Source organism: Schistocerca gregaria, chromosome 4 (genome assembly GCF_023897955.1).
Source record: "Schistocerca gregaria isolate iqSchGreg1 chromosome 4, iqSchGreg1.2, whole genome shotgun sequence".
Classification (NCBI taxonomy): Eukaryota; Metazoa; Arthropoda; class Insecta; order Orthoptera; family Acrididae; genus Schistocerca; species Schistocerca gregaria.
The window spans coordinates 722,380,745-722,404,199 of record NC_064923.1 but is presented as its reverse complement, the minus strand read 5'-3'; the positions used below and the strand labels follow the sequence as shown (position 1 = coordinate 722,404,199).

The 23,455-nt window shown below is 39.5% G+C and overlaps 1 protein-coding gene across 1 annotated transcript in view; it reads right to left on the bottom strand.

Moving 5' to 3' along the window:
- Positions 1–5,896: 5,896 nt before the first annotated feature.
- The window catches only part of LOC126267242 (chromosome-associated kinesin KIF4), a 240,574-nt gene continuing 223,015 nt past the window's right edge, over positions 5,897–23,455 (bottom strand). Inside the window, exons 17-19 of the mRNA XM_049972234.1 lie at positions 21,429–21,605; positions 13,243–13,319; positions 5,897–6,353 (exon numbers count right to left, since the gene is read on the bottom strand). Of these exons, the coding sequence (XP_049828191.1) occupies positions 6,272–6,353; positions 13,243–13,319; positions 21,429–21,605 (336 nt within the window). The 3' untranslated portion in view covers positions 5,897–6,271. The remainder of the gene's footprint in view (positions 6,354–13,242; positions 13,320–21,428; positions 21,606–23,455) is intronic.

Below are 23,455 nucleotides of genomic sequence, written 5' to 3'. Positions count from 1 at the left end.
CTTAATTGTGAATATGGAAAAAACCAATGCACACACTAAGCCGAATTATGCATTTTAGTATGGTTTTAGAAATTCTGATACTCTTGGGAGTATCCTCTGATGCCCTGTTTCTTCTATGGTGTAATGTAAGCTCTTAGTGCATACGAACATGTGGGCTTCTTACACCACTGCAGCTGCGCACGCGTGATAATGCCTTTCTGGCACTCTCGGGCAACTGGTTAATCGAACCTATTTTGAAGTCTCCAGATAGTATTGCAAACAGTAGTTCGAAAAGTGTTACTTTCAAAGTAAACTTCTTTTTATGCAAGATGAATTATGTTATGCGTGAGAAAGTGGGATGAATTTCTAAATCACAGAGCGTTTAAAACTGAATACTTCGAGGATCAGCCATTTACAAGAATTCTGAGCCCAGACATTTACATCATAATTTTAAATTTACTGCGACATGTGTGTTATGTATTTTATACTATAACACACACAAAAAAAGATCAATATTACATGTGAAAGCTTAGCTTCTGTTGTAGCTTGTTACCCTTAGAGACCAATATTATATGAGAAAACTTAGCTTTTCTTGTAGTTATTCTATGTATATTAATGTAATTCGTTAACTTTTCCTCTTTGATATTTTGCTCTACGTAACCAGTGATCTTGCTATTGGCTGACAATAACACGTGTCCTACACTCTGAGTATCTGCTGTCATCGGCTGGTGAGATCACGTGGCATGAGATATGATTGGCACACAAAAGGACCTGGCAACCTCGGTTTCAACGCTCTGGAAACTAGTGCGCTGTGTTTGGTGCAATTCGAATTTATACTTTCTTAATTCGAAAATATGCAGCGTATATGTTGCTGCAAATCAAAGGTCTTTCCAAACCCCCCCCCCCCCCCCCCCCCCCCGTTCTTCATTAAAAGTCTGCCCATAACTTCTGTCATCCATTTGCCCCCCCCCCCCCCCTTTATTGTTTTTTTTTTTTTTTTGAGGGGGGGGGGGTTGTTTGTCTTTGCGAGTGTATAAAATGTTAACCATTCAAAGGATTGATAAGTTTTACAGTTCCGAGGAAAAATCTACGGAAAACCTACTGTCACTTAGTATGGAAAAAGTGCATTTTCACCCAAGAAAAAGCATATTTTTTAAACGGAATATCCGGGAACTTTTGTTTCCTTGTCCCCATATACACCCTGTAACTGACTGCAGCGGACAGCATGTCCATCCTCAGACTGCTAAACCAACTCTGACATTACAGCCGAACCGCTTCGCCCACCATCCAAGTTAGGCACAATCCAAAGATCACCACAGTGCTTTGTCTGCCTTTTCGTTTTGCAGTTTATTATTCTGCTGGTTATTAATACAGGGTGTACATTAAGTCCGGGAACACTTTCAATTATTTATTGCACAAGAACCAAACATTGCACAGATATCAATACACATGTCGTATTTAAGAGAAACCCTGAAAGTTTTTTCTCATGTATACAACCACAACGTAGTTTGGTAATTTGCCAATAGTCAGGGCTAGCCGCAAACATGGCAAGTTCAGGTGCATAGCGAGCTTTCTGTTTGTTAGAGTTTGACAAAAACAAGTGTGCTACAGCTGTTGAATAGATGTTTAGAACTAAGTACAGTAAGAAGAAACCAACAAGGAAGGGTTGCTTGTGCCTGGCAAAAAGAAGTGGACGTCCCAGTGTAAGTAGAGATGGGGGATCCGCTCCTGAACTGATTCATAGAGTTGAATCTTTCAAAGGAGTGGACAATCAGTGATTCAGAAAAAAAGAACGGTAGCTCCAAACGTTTCCCACAGCAGAGAGAGAGAGAGAGAGAGAGAGAGAGAGAGAGAGAGAGAGAGAGAGAGAGAGAGAGACGGAGCATATCAGCAGAGCAGCTCTGCTGGTCAGAGCACACTGCACGCGACAACACAGCCAGCGCCGGCCTCTGCCCTGCTTCTACCTTTGTTGCCTGCATTGTACAGTACCCCTTTGGATTTTGTGTTTCACATATGCCGTGCTGTCTCTGTGCTTCCTCTGCTGCGTACAGTGTCTGGTGCACCTTAACTTAGCATAGCACTCCGTCGGCGATCGTTCCAGTCGCACGTCCTGCCCTCTGGGCAGTTGATGCGAGCAACAGGACAGAGAGCCTCCTAGCGGAGAACATAAGAACTACTTGCAACAACCTGCTCGCAAGAGAACAGACAATTTTTCTCGGAGCGGGTGACTGTTGGCCGTTCACCGCTCCCCCACCCTCAGAACTCGCCCACTCAACTAAGGTAAGTCTTTCCGCTCCCGGGATTGGAATGACTCTTTACCCTCTCCCATAAAACCCACATCCTTTCATCTTTCCTTTTCCTTCCCTCTTTGCTGACGAGGCAGCCGCCAGTTGCAAAAGCTCGAAATTTTGTGTGTGTGTGTGTGTGTGTGTGTGTGTGTGTGTGTGTGTGTGTGTGTGTGTGTGTGTGTGTGTGTTATTTTATTGTCCCTGTCTACCGGCGCTTCTGCTTGGTAAGTCTTGGAATCTTTGTTTTTAATACATTATTATGTTATGTATACATCATTTGTTTTTATTTTATTTTTATTTGTTTAAACTGATCAGATTAGGTTCCTGACAACTCCTCTTACTATAGGATTTTCATTATGTACACTCGAATTTACGCTTTAATTACAAGCGAACCGATAAACATATCGCAAAATGTGATACACCAGTATTTTCCTTGTTTTATTCTGTGTAAGGCTATATGCAGCACTTTAGTCTTACACTCAAATTTATATATTTTTTTCTTATTCTGATACAGATTTTGCGATATTAGGTGTCTTGGGAAGGAAAAGTTCACTTTAAAAATATATGACTTGTGACATATTTGTAACATGTTAATGAAATTTTAATACATTATAGCCAAATATATTGTTAATGTAAATCTCAAGTTACAACATTTTCCAATACCCAAAAAACCACGATAGTGCAAAATAAATCATTAATCAAAAACTTTGTCATATCGTGGACATTTCAATAAACAATACAAAATTCTTACTCATTATCTTTGTTACTTCAAAATAAAATCAAAATACAGGTATAGTACTGGAATAAACCAAGTTTAGAGGGCAATGTGCCTTCCATTTATTTTCTATTGTGAATGAGTGGTGAGTCATGAAAAAGAGCTAGTTCATATCAGGGAGTGAACAGTTCTGATCCGATCTCTGAAAAGAACAGTTTTGCCCGTATCTAAGTGTGAGACATGCTGGGACGGGTATGGCAAGAATTGGATTACCGCATTGGCATCTGCCGTGTCACTCAAGATTCGCAAATCAAATGTTTGTAAAAGAAACTTTCAGAGTTTCTCTTCAAAATGCAATATGTATGACATCCATACAATGTTTAAGTCTTGTGCAATAAATAATTGAAAGTGTTTCTGAACTTTACGAACACCCTGTACTTGCGAAATAATGGAAACACTTTAATTTGAAATTCAAGAAAATATGCTGTTTAGATTGACTAATATTAACATTAGAAGATTGTATTTTGGCACGGAACTTCCGAATGCAGCAGCCAATCACAGAGAACCACGATTTAGGTGGTCTTTCTCACGTTATCCATACTGAACAAATCATCTGTCATTGGTACCTCACACCACATCACGTCATCTTGCCACAGCTGCCTTCTCAACTGCTCTAAAAGGAGCTTCTTGTAGGCGAATATGATGGCTGCAAAGGCAGAAATATTACAGTCTCACCAAGGTTTTCACAGACAGGCACCAACCCCCAGACCTAGTCTGCAAACATATCTACCGTGGACCCCCCCCCCCCCCCCCCCCAAAGGAGTGTCCCTTTCATCACCCAAGGCTGGAAGAACTGAACCACATCCCTCATCAGGGTCTAGATTACCTATCATCATACCCTGAAATGAGGGATATTCCACCCGTGATACTTTCCACCCCTCCTAATGTGTTGTTCCATTGTCCATCCAACCTCCACAACATCCTAGTCCATCCCTATGCCACTCCCAATCCCAAACCCTTGCCACAAGGATCATATCCCTGTGGAAGACCCAGGTGCAAAACCTGACCAGCAATTCCTATCCCAGTCCTGTTTATCCTACCCATCAGGGGTTGAGCCACCTTTGAAAGCAGCCATGTCATTTACTAGCTCTGCTGCAGTACTGCACAGCTTTTTTATATTGATATGACTACCAATCAGCTGTCCTCCAGGATGAATGGCCACTGTCAAACTGTGGCTCAGAGCTAAGTAGACCACGCTGTGGCACAATATGCAGCTCAACAACACACACTATTTCAATGGTAACTTCACTACTAGACACATCTGGATCTTTCCTTCCACCACCACATTTTCTAAACTGCACAGATGGGAGTTATCCTTACAACACATTCTCCATACCTGTTAACTATCCTGGCCTCAACAGACGGTAACATACTATCCCACACCCTCCACCCAATTGTTGCCAACCGTTCCGTCTTATCTCCTGCCCATTCTCGTCTTCCACCCTGCTTATTTGCAGCACCCTGCCAATGCATCTACCCGTCTTTTCCGGCTCATCTCCTTTTTCCCTGCCCTACAACCTCCTGATGATGCACCTGTTGGCAGTCTGGTATCTGTACACTCCAGACAGCATTCGCCCCCCACCCGTACACACTGTCCTTTCCCTGTCCCCTTCACATTGCTACTTTTATCACACGTGGTGGTTGCATTCCAGCCTGAGATACTGGAGTTGGCGGGACATGCCTTCTTTCGGTAAGTAGCAATCTGTCTTTTCCTACATTGTTGGAAGTTCCTACCTGACGTGTCCATTGTTTGATTTGCGATAAGGGTAAGGTTGACAGGTCAAGTACATTCAGAACGTCTTGCCATTCAACACTAGGATGATCCTACCCCAATGCCTCCGAGATTGGAGTGGCTCTAAAGAACAAAGTTCACAAGTGAGGGGCAGGCCACAGGTGTTCTGTGCGTACCTGCTGTGAAGTCATTTCAGTTTCTCAACAAACTATTGTTGTATGCCAACTTTTTGAAAAAATTTTGTTAGCTTCTGAAGTGGAACAACTTCTCCAAGCATATAACGTGATGCTATATTAGATTTGTTTTTACATACTGTCATGCCTTGATTTCGGAAAATGGAGCAATGTATAAAGCCTGGCAAGTTTAAGAAAGCTCCATCAGTCCTCTTCTAGATGCATAAAATGACTGTAATTTACAAACTACAAACTTAATTTCTTTGTGATTCAGCACTACTATATTCAAGTTTCTGAAACTGTTAAATGACACACTTTTCTCAATTTTATAAAATATTAAAGGACACTCTGATCTTCCTTCACAAAATCTGTATTTAGTCTTGACACATCAGTGTTGCTGGCATTAACTGCTATTGGATTAACTTATATAAAAGTTCAAATAAGTCTCACTCTCAATTTCATAGGTATGCTATAATGCTAGAGTACTGTGAACTATTACCAAGTCAACAAATAACTGATGCATTCAGGACCAACAGTTTCTAAGAAAAAACTCTGTTATCATTTAACAAGAGGTATTCTGCAAGAGAAGCTTGGAAATAGTTGCAGTTAAAATGCATACGGAAATGAGAATGCAGAGTAGAGCGCACCTGTGAATGCTAAGTGATTGATAGCTTATGAAGCAGGAATCTGTCATCATGCAATCATATCTAGTTCGCGTTTTCTCGGTGAAAATACAATTTTTTTAGTAAAACATTTTAAATTCTCTGCATTCAGCATAAAATATTTTTATTTTATACATATAAGCTGTTATTTACAACAAAATATGGTTCATAAAAATTTGAAATTTCAGTGTAGCAAAAGCAGGAGATCATTGATAGAAACAACCTTTCAATATTATAAAATGTTTCATCTTTTGTGACAGATTATAACAAAACAAAAATTGTCAAGTTTTATAAAAGAAATTTTATTACGTCACATGCAAAATATAAAATAATTTATTTACAAAAGTTGCTTTCAGTCAGTGATGGTCATTATGTTACAGTATTAAGATAATTTAAATTGCCCTATACACGTGTAAAACTCTACTACGAATTCCAACATTCCTACATCATCATAGATGAAGAACATCTCCAACCCTTCCATCATTTTATTTCTGTGTTCCACACATCACACTGTTTGTACATCTAGGACATATAAAAAGATAAAAAAAGGTAAAATAAGGCAGTTTATGTACAAGCGTGGTATTCAGTCATTATTTTACAGCTACAAAAAGTAAGATTTAAAGAATTTATATACAAATGTAAAAAGTCCAGTATGAACACACTTATTCCTGTGTCAAAGAGGAAAAAAATCTCACACTCTTCCTCTTTTTTGCTTCCGAGCTTATCTCATCATCTGACGATAACCTGAAACATATTGATATTATACATTATAACTGCAACCAACTTTTTTAAATTTCATACATTGTTCCAAATGAGCAGAAAGGTAGAAATAAACCACTGTTAATTTGTTATTTCTTTGTATTTTTCTGGAATCTCAGACAACAGATCTGTTGAGAATTATAATTGTTTTTCTTTATTCACATTTTGTTGTTATATGTTGTACACAATGTTAATCTACATCTACAGTTTTTCATGTATTCTTGTAATAATTACTCTTTAAGCAGATAATTGGTCATTCATGTCAAGAACGTTGCGTGAAGATGTTGTCTATTCAACTGTACTCTCTGAAACATTGCTAAAATGTTTACTCATCTTTAAAGTCAGCAGAGTCCACAGCATAAATAATTCCGCTAATGAATTAGCTTGTGAACATCTGAATCTTTACATAGGTTATGGGTCAAGATACATGGAAGTAGAAAATTGGATACGTAACTATTTGTCATCTTTTATAAAGGAGCACATGCACATGTCATTAATGCATTGTAAATCAGCAAATAGTCCAAAGTAATGTCAGATAGCAAATTCTTTTCCCTTTTCGTTCACCTTTGTCCCATATCTACACAGGTTTGGCGAGATTAATTTTGGATTTGGCATTGTTAGTTTAAGAGGTGGCAGGATGCCCTTCTTGTCTCCATCCCATTACCACCTCCCCGCTCCCCGTAGGGTGGAATACATGTACCCCAACTGTCTACATGTAGCATTATCAATGTGAAAGTGTGTGAATATTTTTTCAAATGTTTTAGAATCATGTAACTGAAGCAGGATATGGGTAACAGTCCGGTATTCACCTAGTCAGATGTAGGAAACCACCAAAAAATCGCATCCACACTGTCTGGCATATAGGCCCTCATCATTTATCCGCTGGGCAAATTCAATTCGAGGCTGACATATCTGCCAGAATACTGGAAGAGGTGTAATAACACATGCTGCTCACCAGGTGGGAGTCAGCTGGCAAGTTAATGCCTGTAAATGAAATTCACAGAATTATTTTGTCACTCATCAAAATACAGCCAGAAAAAAATCAGTTACCTGATTTTAAGCTCATCAACAGAAAATGTGGTCTATTATCAATGAATTCTCCATTCACAAAGGGAACATTTAGGAGAGGAACATCAAAGATATGTCAGTTGAATCTATTGGTGATTCAAACACCACTTAATATTAGAATCAAAGAAGTTGTGCTCAGTAGCAACTGGAAGGAGGTTAAACCATTAGGAGGAGAAACTGAACAATATGTATTCTTAGACTGAGCAAGATCTTGAGATGCTGGTCTTCAGAGATTTGAATGTCAGCAGCAACATAACCGGTAAAATAGCAAACTGCACATCAGCTTGTCCAATAACAATCAGATACATTGTTGCAAAAAAATCAGATTCAACAACTGAAAGTGTGCATTGAATTTTTTTCAGTTATAAATATTACAGCAGGAAGTCAAACAAAGATAGTCAAGATAGAATAACAATAATATGTACAGCACAGATTACTGCTCAACACAGACGATGCGATGAGCTGCAGACAGGATGCGACGAGCCGCAGACAAGCGTAATAATAAAGAATGCTGGAAATATTTCAGAAAAAGGAAAGATGCACTCACACAAGCACCCAGAGGCAGTGGCTATGTGAGAGGAGGAGTAGTAGTACTAGTAGTAGAAGACATTGCTGTAGTTAAAGAAAAGAAGAAAAATTCAGCATCCACATGGAAACCAGGTACCTGATGATACACCCTGTGATGTCTTTAAAGACTGCAACATATCATTTGATTACCACGAAAACTATGCAAGTTGACAAAACTTTAGGCCACCCATCAGATTTGCAGACTATGACATGTATCCAGTGCAATACATTATTAACACAAGCTTTGGCATGATAGTGGAAACAGAAGACATTTCTATTTCAGATGCCTTAAAGACAAAATATGGTCTAGAACCACGTCTGATGAATACAAACCCTTAATAAGATTGGAAACCGAGTCTCGTTGGACTTCTAAAGACTGCAAAACCTTTAACGTGTAATTGCATATTGCAAGAGGTCTTGAACAAGAGTAAGGATAAGACTAAAATCCAAGTAAAACTTTTGATGTTAAGACAGCATTTCTATACAGCAATCTGCAAGCAACCAGACTCATTCAATGATATTTATACAAATAAAATTTGTTACCTAAAAAGAGAAATTTATATGGCCTCCAAAGAAACTGAATGAGAAATTCTAAAATTATCTGATAACATCGGAATTTATATATACTGATGATGATTATGATGTACATTTTATCTGTTTCTATGAAGGCAGATACACTGTTATGGCATTGTTTGCTGATGTTGGACTAGTTACTGGAAGCAGTACTGAAGTTTTGAACAAGCTGAATTGAAAGTCTGAAGTAAGATACAACAAAATATTTCGAAACTTACTGAAGCAAATTTAGTAATATACCAATGCTTAGTCACTGGAAATGATAAAATACATTTTTCAGTACATAAAAGGAACAACAAAGTCAGGTATATTCTTTGAAGTCTCAACATTACTTGTCTATGGTGATACCAACTGCTGAGGTCATATCTCAACTAAATACGGCACCAGTGGAGTTCTTATCATGCGAGGATAACCCACTGTCTGGTATGCTTGAAAGGAACACGTAGTGGAAACTTCAACAGCTGAAGCAGAGTACCGTTTCTTCTATTGCAATATAGATCGGAAGCAATGCCTTCGATAATAACTTGGAAAGACAAGTCTTAATCAACTGACAGGATTGTGCACTGACAATCAAGCTGCCATACATGTATTTGAGAATACCCATGAAAGAAAAATAACAAGAGACAAGAAATGGAATTTCACAACAGTTCGTTCACTAACATGTCAGAAAGGGTATCTAATCAAAACATGTTGAAAGCTCAAATCACCTTGTCGACACATTGATTACACCACTGATTCAATAATTGAAGAATTAAGAAGAAAAATAATCGAGGAATGTTCAGAGTTAATGATCTATACAGACTAAAAATTAAAGTCCCCATATAAGACCGTTTATGATGATGAAACAGATTTCCTCCTGAAGAACAGACCATCACATCAAACTTAATCAGAGTTGAAATTAAAGGAGTGGCAGTAGAAAATAGTCAATATGAATATTTCTCTGGCAACATTACAATTGTCAAAAGACTAAATTTGCAGGTATATCAGCTCAGAGGGAAAGGCACATGTCTGCTTGTGTGTGTGTGTGTGTGTGTGTGTGTGTGTGTGTGTGTGTGTGTGTGTGTGTGTGTGTGTATGGGAGAGGAGGAGGCCGTGCGCGCGCGCGAGCGAGCGAGCGAGAGCACACCTGTCCTTTTTTCTCCCCTAAGGGAAGTCTTTCTGCTCCCGGGATTGGAAAGACTCCTTACCCTCTCCCTTAAAACCCTTATCCTTTCGTCTTTCCCTCTCCTTCCCTCTTTCCTGAAGAAGCAACCGCCGGTTGCGAAAGCTAGAAATTCTGTGTGTGTGTGTGTGTGTGTGTGTGTGTGTGTGTGTGTGTGTGTTGTTCCGAAGTGCTCCTCAAGAAAGCGAAACACTTGTTCGGTCAGGTGTGGTCAGGCACCATCTTGCATAAACCATTCAGTACCTGCTCGATCCTCTAACGCTTGCTGTGTGGCGACAAATTGTTCCAAAATTGCAAATTAAGTGCACCAGTGACTGTTTCTCGAATGAAAAAAAGGGCCAATAATGACTCTACTGCATACTGCATCGGTCCGTTTGGAACATTAAATCATACTTGAAAACTTCGCCTTGTTGCCGTAGGACTCTTCTGACTTGTGGTACTCTACCACCAGAAAAACGCGTTGTTCAATGGAGTACATGGTTTTAATCTCTTCCTTCGGTACGCTAACCTCCTTTCACATTTCAATAGTGGAACTGATCGCTCTGGGCTTCGGATCACTATTTATACTAGGCATTACGTATGGCGATTATAGCGCCATCTGTTAGCAGCTTTTATAACAGTTATTTCAAACTGCTGTATAAACTTCTTACAGCTTTCACAATAAACATACCGTTAACTGCATTCCTCTATCGATCTTTGTTTTTGAGATATTTAATTTTGAAATCAGGGAGTCCTTTTCTGGACACCCTGTAGGAGATTGTCTATCTGCCTCTTTACTCAAACTATAGTATCTTCTTGTTATCCACGTTAGAAAGATATGATGGAGTCTTCTTCAAATACTACTTATCCATCTTTAACCAACAGTTATGTGAAAATCTTTTACATCTGGGAAACTTTTATGAGAAACAGTATTGGAAGACTGACTATGAGAAGGTTAAAGGAAATGTATCACAGAAGTTTGAGTTGTGTAGAAGTTGTAGTAGAGAAGACAGACTTTTTAGAACAGAAAAATGCTTTTAGGCAGGTGAGTGCATTATACCCATTACTTTCCATCACCGTGACACGTAAGATAATTGTGGGAGTGAAAGTGTGATAGAGAGATGAAAATATGAAAGCAATGGTGGATGGAAATGGAGGAGAGGTATGGAACAGGCTAAGTGTGTGGGAGGAAGTCTTGGGAAAATAAGGATATAAATTTAATGCAAAGAAGTGTAAAGTGACTGTGAGAATGAGCAAAAAGATGGAGTAGCAATGGTTGTATTAGAACGCAAGTACTAAAGAAAGTGAAAAGTTTCCAGTGGCTGGGGAGTGTAACAGAACACAGTGGGCAGAATGACAAAAATATTAAGAAGCCTAGTATGATGCAAAAAGAAAGCAAATGTTATACCAAGCATATTATGTTCAATACTCCCACATGCTGAGACCAAGATTGTCTTGAACAGAGCACAGTATCTATCTTCTTGGGTGGTCATAAAATAGATCTTATGCCTCATCTGCTTAGGACCCTTCCTATTTTATAAGAAGTAGCCATGTATGAAGGAATAAGTGCATACAAGAGATGCACTGTCCACTTAAGAATAATCTTTGTTTAAGGGATCATGCAATTTGCAACATCTCTTGCCGTCAGTCAGTCCATCAAAATCATTACGAGACTTAGCTGATCCTGACAAAGATGGAGATGATCACAGAACATTGAAGATTTTACTCTAATGTAACACAGCATGAAGACATAGAAAATATTATACATCTGGACATGTTACTTCACTGCATTCAAATACATTAATTTTTGTAAGGAAGTGTTCCTGATTAAATATGAATATACACACACTTCAGATGCCCCTACAGGACAACTAATAGTTCAAATGCCTAGTCATCATCACTAACTACAGGGTGTGGCAGAACCAACTAAGCAGTTTCTATCGATTACCACTGGTACTGTGGTGGGAGTAGGCAGTTGCACGTGGTCTGCCTTTGTTCAGTCGTTGACCCCATTTCAGTAGCCAACATGGTATGGACCGGTGCACATTGTGATTTTGTCATTCACACTTATTATGAAAACAGAAGATCTGTGATCGCTACACAATGAGCTTTTTAGTGACAGTTCAACATTCCATACAAGAATGCAAACACAATTCAGTCCTGGGTTCGGCAGTTAGAGGAAACTGGTAGCACACTAACAATAGATACATATGTCTGAAGCAGATCCATCAGAACGCCAGAAAATGTGCAGCAGGTGAGAACAGCAGTTCAGCAATCGCCACAACATTCTGCTCGACGATATGCTGTTGCATTGGGGATTTCAGACTGCAGTTTGAGAAGGATTCTACAATGCGATTTGAAGTGCCATCCTTTCAAAATAATGGTTGCTCAAGAATTACACCCAGCAGATTGCACCAACTATCAAAATCTGTGCGAGAAAATGCTTGCTCAGATCGCTCTCTCAATGCAGCTTTGTTCAGTAGCGATGAGGCACATTTTCATCTTAGTGGGTGCGTGAATAAGCAAAACTTTCACTACTAAGCTGAAAATAACCCCTGAATTATTCATGAAAGACCTCAACAATCTGCTAAAGTGACAGTGTGGTGTGCCATATCACAATCTGGCATGACAGGCCCTTATTTTTTTTGGAGAAGGAGTGACCAAGACAGTGAATTCCACACGTTAGTTTTCAATATACTAAGATGGTATCTGTCCTTTCGGACACGTACGAAAGAACAGATACCATTGGTGACCATGCAGCTCGTTAGAATGAAATTACAATGAAATGAACATCATTAGCTGCTTACAGGCGTTGACATACGTCAATGGGAACAAATGAAAATGTGTGCCCCGATCGGGACTCAAACCTGGGATCCCCTGCTTTTTGAATGTCGCAAAATTTTCTGCAACCCAGAATGGACGAGATTGTTGAGGAACATGGACTAGAGGACTTGTGGTGCCAACAGGATGGAGCTACTGCTGACACATCTTGAATTTCACTTGATGTTGTAAGAGAAATGTTTCCGGAACGCCTCATCTCTGAGGGGTGATGTCGAGCGGCCTGTGCAGTCACCAGATTTGAGCATTTGTGACTACTTTCTTTGGGGATATCTGAAGAAAAAGGTTTTTCAAAAGCTGCCCTCACATCCTACCGGAGTTAAAAGAGCAGATTACTGATGAAGTGAATTCCATACCCCGCGATGTGCGTGCAAGAGCTGCTTGAAACTTCAGGGATCGTCTACAACAATGTATTGATGCTAACGGCCACCATCTGGAGGACATTATTTTCAAAACTAAATGAAAGTAAAATGGTGTATTGTACTAATTTAGAAAAAAAAACTTTTTTCTCTATACAAACAGATTTACTTTTTATTGCTCCGTAAAACTGCTTAGTCGGTTCTGCTGCACCATGTGTAAGACTGTCTAACGGTCAATGTTTTATTTTTGGTGGCTCATTCTTTATATCAGTGTTGCATTTGCGCAACACTGTGCATTGATATAAGAAGATAACATCGTTTCACTTACCTTGACCTCTTTCCACTGCTCACAGTTTCATCCTTCTCATCTGAAGAGTTGGAGAAGTCAAAAAGTAACCTCCTTGGCTAAAATAAGAACAAAAATAAAGTTAAATAAATTCTTTGACTTATAATATCTGTTACACATAAACAATTTTAAATCTATGCAAAGAATATTACGCAATCATTGGTGCAGTTTCTTCTTCATTTAGGATCACATTTAGAAATATGAAACTATTTCAGGCAACTAATACATATAAAACCTACATTGTGACCAATCAACTTCGCTGCTGGCAATTCACTGTAATTTTAAGCATGTCCCAGAAACATTCAGGATTCGGTCACATCAAAAAATTGTATGCATGGAAAGTGCAAACATAGTTCTTGAAGCAAAATAAATTTTGTAATGTAAGTGCAACACACTGAATGCCAGAAACTCTGGAAGTTTATTACTATAAATAAATAAATTAATAAATAGATGAGAGCAGGTTTTTCCAATGACTTGGACACAATGAAACTGCTGCTGCTGTCTACAGTCTGAAGACTGGTTTGCTGCAGTTCTTCACATTAGTCTAGCCTAGGGTTGGCAGATAATTATTAATGTATTCCTTTGTTTTTGGCTTTAGTTTTGCCTCTGCATTTTTTTTCTTTAACTGGAGTCACTAATTTTCTGTTTAAGTTCTGATAACTTTCTGTTGGGAAAAATTGCCAGGTTTAACATGGCCCATAGAAGAGAAGATATTTTTGGCTTGGAATGTGACTATCTCTAGTCAGAGACTCTTATTTTGTATCAATGTTGGCAAAAACTGCAAGCAAAGCAAACTAAGAATGGTTCAAAAGTAGCATCTTTCTGGTCCTTGCTTGTAGAGTGTAAGCCTTCTCATCACGATTGACATTGTTTGTACTCTGTGCACACAACTTGCATTGTGTTCAAGCAAACTGCTTGTGGGAGTCACCAGAAGAACATCTGCGAATGCACAATGAAATGCAGCATTATTCTATAGCATCAACTGCACAGACAATCTGGTTTATTTTTTGATTATTATTAGTAATTTTTCTACTGACTTAGATTTTTCAGTTGACTGGTATTCGAGCTTTAGGAAATAAAAAGTTTTTGCGTGACTACTATGTCGTATCTCTTTAGCAGATGGAGATAAGCTGTAGTTGGCTAAAGCGGTGACCCCGTATACTGAATTCCGTTTTAGACGAGCAAATGCAGCACTGTTCAGTATCGTCTACTGCAGAGTCGGCGTGTCTGGGTGATGCACAGAGTCCTACAGATTGGCGAGATGCTTTATTGAAACACATTGAAGATTTATGATGTGACACTGAAAACCAGGAAACTTTTCTATTGCATCAAGAAATGGCCGTTCGGCAGATAACACTAGCAAGATGAAGATATGACGACCACAGTTCATTCCTGAGAAACCGGAATTATGTCTTGCAATGATCGATCTGACTTTCCAGTACCACAGCATTCTACACGAAGACAACAAATTTATGATTGCTGTTAGTGCATTTGGCAGTAAAACTGCAAACAAACAGTGCAGAAATAATACTTCGCCCGCCCACCATGCAGAAGTGTACGCATTTTAAACAGTTCTCTTTGAATGACTACATCGGAGAGTGTAACAACATATCCAACAAGCACTAAGTGGTGAAAAAGAGAGGAGATAAGTCACCTTTGGAATTTTGGTGCCACCTCTGAAGCTTAGGCAACGACATCAAGTTGCAAGATACGACGCTGCAACATGTATGGCGCGTACAGTTGCCACAGGCAGTTAGAACAGCTGTGGTGCTTTCAGAGGTGCGCGATTTTCACTGTTGCTCTCACACGCTGACAAAGTCTATGCCTCATTAAATGCAGGGTGTACGTCGTCTGTGACATTCGAATGCAGCAGTACAGATGTTCAGGAAGCTAAAGTAATACAGTGCCAATGCCAACAAAATATGTTACTCAACAATTAAATGAGCTACGAAAACACAATGACAATATGCAGTGACAGGTATCGACATTGCTCGGAGGTAAAGCAACCCCGTAAAAGAAGAGCAAGGAAGATAGCAATGTGTCTAAGGAACATATCTGCTGGTCCCACTGTCACCTCCGAAACAAGACAATGCGATGCACACCACCCTGCACTCACCCAAATGGCAACAGCAGCTGGTGATAGCTGCCACCAGTTGCGAGTTCGAACATCAGCGTCTACCACTGTGAGGTGAGAGCGTTTACAGGAAACTACTGGCGACTAACCCTTTTTACCTTCACTGTCCCACCGACTTTTTGTCACAGATGCTATATATGGCCATGCCTATCTAATCGACTCGGGCCAGATGTCAGTGCATTGCCTTTTAGAAGTTGCGATGTGAAGCTTCGTCCATCTCAATCAATGCTCACAGCAGCAAACCAGACTTCAATATGACTTATGGAAAATGCCAGATAGATGTACATCTGTTTCCAAGATCGTTTACCATGGACTTACATGATTGCTGATATGGCAAATGTAATATTGGGTGCAGAATTCTTGTTTCATTATGCGGTTGGAGGAAATATCAGCTCATCGAGCATCTGCCAGGGTAAGCAGATCTTTAAAGGCACCCTAGGATGAGGTTCTCTGCCTACATTCGATGACAGGCCTGTTCGATGACAGGCAACGCCACATGCAGCAAACTGCGAATCTGTACCATGTGCGCAGACAGTTAAGCACAAAACGGTCCATCACATCAGGACTACATTTTGTCAACCAGTATCTCAGTGCCCGCGGCACATAGTTCCTTAACGTTTCACCGCAGTGAAAGGCAGAATTCGAAGAACTCTTGTGCTTGGAAGTCGTTCATAGACCGGACAGCACGTAGTCATCACCACTTCATCTAGTGCAGAAGAAAGACAGGACCTGGAGACCATGTGGAAACACTCAATATCCATACTATTCCTGATCGCTATCCGATACCACATATTAGGGATTTTACACCCGCGCTGGCAGGCATTACCACTTTTTGTGTCACTGACTGCCAGAAAGCATATCACCAGATACTGGTAGCACCTGTTGATACACCGAAGACAGCAGTCGTGACGCCATTCGGTTGATTTGAATACCTCCATATGCAGTTTGGTTTGAAAAATGTGGCCAAACTTGACAACAGTTTCTTGGCAAAGCAGTAAGAAGTTTACCGTACTGCTTTGTATATCTCTATGATATACTTGTCTTTTCGGTATCTGAGAAATTGCACGAACTGCATCTAAAGACCGTTTACCAGCGCACTGATGCAGCTGGCATTTCGGTCAATGAACCAAAGTGTTTACTTCGATGACATCAGGTGCCCTTCTTGGGATACTGTGACAGAAGCCAGCTGCTAGATGAACTTGTCATTATCGAAGCGATGCCTCGCCCCTTCAATTATCATCAACTACACTGGTTCCTTGGAGGAGTTATTTCTACAGACAACATCTGCCAAATGGGGCAACCATCCAGGCACCTTTGACATCAGCACTAGCCGGAAAGAACGTAGTGGGCAAATGACCCTTACAATGGACACCAGAGATGCTGACAGAATTCAATAAGACCAAGGGGCGTCTGTCAGGCAATCGTGTTGGCACACCTGGTTCCTCAGGCACAACTGGCAATAGTTGCAGATGCCAGCCAGCAAACCACTGGCACAGCTCCACACCAGCATGTCTAAGGCCACTAGCAGCCTCTGGGCCACTTCTCCAGTAAGTTTACGTTGTCATAAGTTAAATGTAGCGTTTATTATAGGGAATTGCTGGAAATTTATGAAGCTGTCAGACATATGCGGCCACAAGTGCAAGCCAAGCCATTCAAGGTTTTAACAGACTACAAGCCAATTACATTCCCTTCATTAGGAACAAGGATGGCTGTTCACCATGACAATTTAGACAACTTTAATTAAACACACCAATCACAACAGACCTGCAGCATATAAAAGGAGCTGCGAACGTCGTGGCAGATTTCCTCTCTCTGTTGGAATCAATTTCTCAGGCTATTGACTACAAGTGAGTTAGCTGCTGCGCAAGAGACAGACCAACAACTTGCCAAATTCCGTTACGACAATACATCCAGGTTACGCCTGTGGCAGAGTTTGCAAGGTTGGTGTGATTTATCACAAGGAAAACCGAGACCTTTTGTACCTAAGAAATTGCGATGACAATTATTTGACAGCATCCATGGGCTGGCTCATCCGAAAATAAATGCTAGTGTCCAACTGATGACGGACAGATTCATGTAGCCAAATATCAGGAAGGCCTGCCATAGCTGCACAAAAATATGTTTAGACTGTCAGGGGGCCAAGTTTGGAAGACACATGCACAAAGTGGTAGGAAACATCTCACTTACAATCCTATGTATCACACATGTGCACCTGGACATCGTGGGACCTCTGTAGCTGTCGGGAGGGTACCGTTACCTCCTCACTGCAGTGGAGGCAGTTCCATTATCGGAAATTTCTGTGGAAATGGTGGCAGGGGTATTTCTTTCGTCGTGGATCACACATTTCGGCTGCACTTTACATGTTACCACAAACCAGCGGCATCAATTCGAATCAACGCTGTTCTCAGAATTGGTTACCCTCTCTGGTTTTCACCATCATCATGCCACGGCTTACCACCCAACAAGCAATGGAATGGTGGAATGCTGGCATAGAATGTTAAAACCCACTTAAATGTGCCACGTGCAGACTTGGTCATCAGCTTTGTCACTGGTTTGGTTGGGTCTTAGTACAACATTGAAAGCAGATTTAGGAGCATCCACTGCAGAACTGGTTTACAGTGAACCCTTAAGACTGCTGACAGAATTCTTCCACTGATCAAACTGGGCCACAACAGACCGAATTACCTAATGCACTGCAAATGAGCATATTGCCAGACTTCGCCTAGCTGCTGTCTCGGGACATGGGGCGGTTACTACGTTCGTGCACAAAGGTCTACAGTCATGTATACATGTGATACTATGGACAGATGCTGTCAAGTGAACACTTCAACCCCCATATTCTGGGCCCTACAGAGTTCCTTCCCAGGATGAATATACCATGCATATAGATCAAAATGGGAAGACCCAAGTGGTGTCATTGGAACACGTCAAACCGGCACATATTTTACTGACCGAAGAGGATGTACACGCTGAACAAAACGTGTCACTTTCCACACTACTGGACATGGATGGCACAGTCTCGGCACCACAAGAGGAAGCAGTATCGTCACTGCCAGCATTGGGGGCTGAAGAAGTTCAAGCAATGCCTTCAGTACACACAAGAGCTGGACGTCTGGTGACACCCCTACATTCCCAGAGCTCTGCTCTACCATTGTTAATGTACAACAAAACACAGTATTATTCAGTGGCGATGAGTGCACGGACAATCTGCTTTACTTTTTGATTATTATTAGTATTCTTTGTATTGACAGATTTTTCAGTAGATTGCTATTGACTACTATGTTTTATCTTTTTAGCAGATGGAGATAACCTGTAGTTGACTAAAGGCTGGATCAAGTTATAGTCTCTAACATGTGGTAATAACAAATGAGTGATAGTGAAATGTTTTAAAGACTCCTCCAAAGAAGAAAGTAAAATCTCATCATCAGTAGGTGTATTTGAAGAAATGGGGAAAGTTATTTTCATGGGTAAAACTAGAAATGGGGAAAGTTATTTTCATGGGTAAAACTGGAAGGGGGGAATAAAGATACAGCATACTGCATGGTTTGCAGAAAGGATTTTAGCCCTTTTCACGGTGGACAGTGATCTCTAACAACAACATCTCTGTATTAATAGCATAAAACTGAAAATTCAAGTACAGAAAATCTAAATTCTGTAACTATTTTGTAAACTTTAATAACAAAATTGAATGAGATGATATGATGTAGCATATGAACTGGGTTTAGTTTATCACACTGCAGAGCATTATTTAAGCTACCTGAGCCTTGGCCGGGGGGGATAAACCATTACCCCATATTTTCACCAACTTAACAATTGCTTCAAAATTGAAAAATGATGTACGAAGACAGAGGTGCTTGTGAAAAATGTGCTAGCTCCCGTGAATTTTAAAGACTTTTAAAAAATTTTGAACTGTCCTTAAACGACTGCCCCAACTCAATTTTGTCGAGAATGCTGATTAAATTTCTGTAGCAATACCTGATTTGATATGCCAAAGCTTCATAACTGTGTGTACATCAGGTATCATCAAAGCAAATGTTAGTTTTGGAGGAGGAGGAGCCCTACTAACATTCAGTGAGGAGACAAACTGAAATCATTTTTTTAAAATTTATGAATTTGGAATGGGCTGACATTCTATGTCGCATTTACACCAGATGGCTTTTATTGACACCTGCTACAACTAGACTGCTGCACAATTAGGATGCAGTTAAAAGCTACTTGCAGAACACTGATGATTTTCCTAATTATTGTCTATTCTGAGCAATTAGTTATATTTCATTACAAATGTTGGAAGCCAATTGGAAATAGTACTAAAATTCGGGAAAGATGTGATTTAAGTATTTTCGAAATATACAAAAAACTGAAACTTCTCATCACAAAAATCTGTAAAAACATAACTTCTATAGCAGCAAGGCAAAGGAACTCATGAACAGGCTGTCTATATCATTTCAAAATTAAATAGCTACAGATTTCAACAGTTTTTACACTTCTACACTGAAGTATTTTGGAGAAGTTTGATTTTACTGAAAATAACATGTATGCATCTTTAGAAGCATTTGATCTATTAAAGGAAATTTGCTTTCAGTATTTTGAGAATGCTGTGGAAATACTTCATCTTAGTAATCATGTGTGTTGATGACCTGTATGGAAAGTTCAGTAGTTATAGTGATACTCTATCAGTGAGTGTAAGCAAGGAATGTTGTGCCTTATCAATACGACATTTTTTCTTTTTTTTCTTTTGCTTCAACCGTACCTGATCACAATGTTCCAGACTTATTTAAAGTTATTAGGTTTTTTTTTCCTTTTTCTTTCAGTTTCAAAGGATCCAATGTCTCTGTGAAGAGTGTTTTTCCACTTGTTAGAAAAAAGTGGAATTATACAAGAAACAGGGGCTCAGTAGACATAATCAAAGCAGAACTCTAAGTAGTGTTAGATTATGGTAGTCAGTCTTGTGAAGATTTTTCTAAATTAATGAACGGCAATACAATAAAAAATGCCAGAATATCAACAAAGTTCAACTGCACAAATGTGGAATATAAAATATATCAGGATTTACTCCTATGTAGTATAACTAAATACCAGAAGATAATGTTATGCTCTTTTAATGTACAAAATCCTAGTAATTATGTATTTAGTATTTGTGTAATTTTAGGTTTTCATTTAGCTGTTTACTGGGAAATGTCTCTTGTATTAATGTGACTCTCAAAGAACAAGTATTAATGTCGCCAATGCCCATGGGTGTGTGCAACTATAACGTACCAAAATCATCTGGAGAGGGCAGTCATTAAAATATGGAGGGAACACCTTTTTTCTCTTTATCTGGCAACCCTACTCTATCCTGTGCAAGTATGTATGTCTGCATAACTACTACAACCTAGATACATTAAGACTTATGTACTACCTGCCAGTTTTTAAAAGTGGGAAACTGGCTTCCCAACGCCATTGAAAGGGCTAACCTACTAGATTGGAAAAGGAATAAAATCTATAATTTAAAACTTAAGTACAAGGGCAGTAAACACTAAGTATTACCAAAAATATCTTAAATATCAACAATTTCTATTAATACTTGCTCTAGGAAGGGAAACTAATTCATGGCTGATCAACCACTGACAACAAAACAAAGTTGTCTAAGCGAGCAAAATGGTGATCTTAAATTCATACCATGGTACTCTATCCACTACCACTACCACTATTGAAAGTTCTGCGGAGTTTCACTCACTGCATAAAACTGAATACAGACTAAAATGTTACTGAATCTATAACTAATCAGCTTTTCAATTACGAAAACTATGAGGATTTGACACAAATATAAGGCATTTGATTGTGTTTATGTATTTCACCATTTAATCTAGCCCCACCCCCAGATGTAGCAGCAGCATTTTTCTCCTAAAGATTATTTATTTTGTTCCTTGCTAATCATAGTTGTAGCAGGTTTGGAATGACTGCAGAAATTTCAACAATTATTTTGTTCAAGGGAGAGAGAGATTTTATGTAAATGTTAATTACTTTTACACACTCTATGAGAAAAAATACCAACCTGGTCACGATTAACACAGACACTGGAATCACACTTGCAATCTTCAGAGCAACTGTCACCTGCCTTTTTGCAGCGACAATGTTTGCTCGCACATTTTCCTCGACACTGGCATTTCACATGGCTCTCACCAGTGCTTTCCTTCTTTGAGGTTATTTCTAACTGTTCCTTCCTGTGCGTCTAAAAATTTAGTAAACATTTTTATGAGTATGTAAAATAATAAATAACAGTAATTACATCACATCATGAGAGTTTTATAAAACAATTACTTCTGTAAATAATTACCTTGTAGTGCCTATTTTGGGGGGCAGAGAAATGCAATCAGACAATTGGGAACAATGTACTAAAAGATTTTAATTAATTTTTTTTACAATAGTTAGGACCACTCTCAAACTTTTCTAAAAATAATTTAATAAGTATGAAATTCTTATGAAAGATCTTTCATTGTAGGTGCGGGATATCCATTCTTGAAAAATCGCTCAGAGTGACTTAAGCCCACCCCTCCCTCCATTACGTTAATGTAGTACCATTACTGCACTGAACATACATACACTTAGGCTTAGCATGACACCCACTGAAACTACAATAACTTATTGATTGAAATTGTCAAATTTCAGAAAACTGTAATTGATCTGTAAACATTCTGCCTCACAACTGTTAATCTCCACTATGGCATAGTGCCATCTTGGCTGACCATCTTAATCAACTTAAGGTCTTCTTGTAGCTGACTAAGGCTGACTGGCAACTTTCTCCTCCCTGGTGACCTTCGAAGAACAAGATTTCCCCAGCTGGCATGGCAATAAGCAGATAGTCATGTCAGATACGAAGCACAGGGCTCCAGGACACAAGCTGCACAGTAAGCTTAAGATGATTCAATCACGTTATGGGTGCCCTAAAAACTATCAGTGTCTCAAGCAATTCACACCAGCGTAGAAAGCTTGTTCGAATTCACCATCTGTGTGATACATAACCATTCTCTGCCTGTCTCGCACTTTACCGGAGCTCCACAATACTGATGTGCAGTTTTTCTCTGGCAAAAGCACTAACAGAACCAAGTGATGCTCTCATGTCTTCAACAACTCCATCAAAACACTAACTTGATATTTTAAATCTGCCAACCACTGTTAGAAGTTGGCTCTACTATGCTAGTTAGATTTGATCCACTGTACAGGCAAGTTAACCAACAATTTTTTTTAAAAACCGACAGAATAAGACACATATGTCTTGACAATGTTCCACGTTGGTTCTAATCACTCCATATCTGCATTTTGTGTGCGCAAGCATGTATGTATATCATGACCTTGTTTTAGATTATGCCCTTTTCAATGTCTTTCATACTGTTTGAAGAAACTTTGTACACTATAGTGACATTCTTTTAAAAAGTTATTACTGTCATCTTTAACCTAAAGTTATTGCTTTATAAATTTACAATTGCAATTTCAGAATTTCAGCCTTTAGCCATGTGACAGTACGAGCTCTGGATTCCTAAGTGTTACAAGAGGCATGTCTCAGAGTACAGTACCGCGACCCTTACACCCCCCCCCCCCCCCCCCCCCACACACACACAATTCAAGCTTTCGCAACCAACGGTTGCTTCATCAGGAAAGAGGGAAGGAGAAGGAAAGATGAAAGGATGTGGGTTTTAAGGGAGAGGGTAAGGAGCCATTCCAATCCTGGGAGCGGAAAGACTTACCTTAGGGGGGAAAAAAGGAAAGGTATATACTCTCATCACCTCCATCTGCACATATACAGACACAAGCAGACATTTTTACAAATCTATCCCATGGCCTGATACAGGGTGAAGAACTCTGCTGTAAATATTGAGCAGCATGCCGATACCGGAAAACGTCTGTGCCAATGATGAAGGTACACTTGACACCATAGTCAGTCCGAAAGCCAGCAGTGTACATAAAGGTACCATAGCAAAGTTCAAAGTGAATGTCCTGAAATTGAAGGTGGTAGAAAGAAGCTGGAGTAGTGTCCTTAGGAAGCAAACGAAAGCCAAGGTGAACACAGGCCACCACACAAAG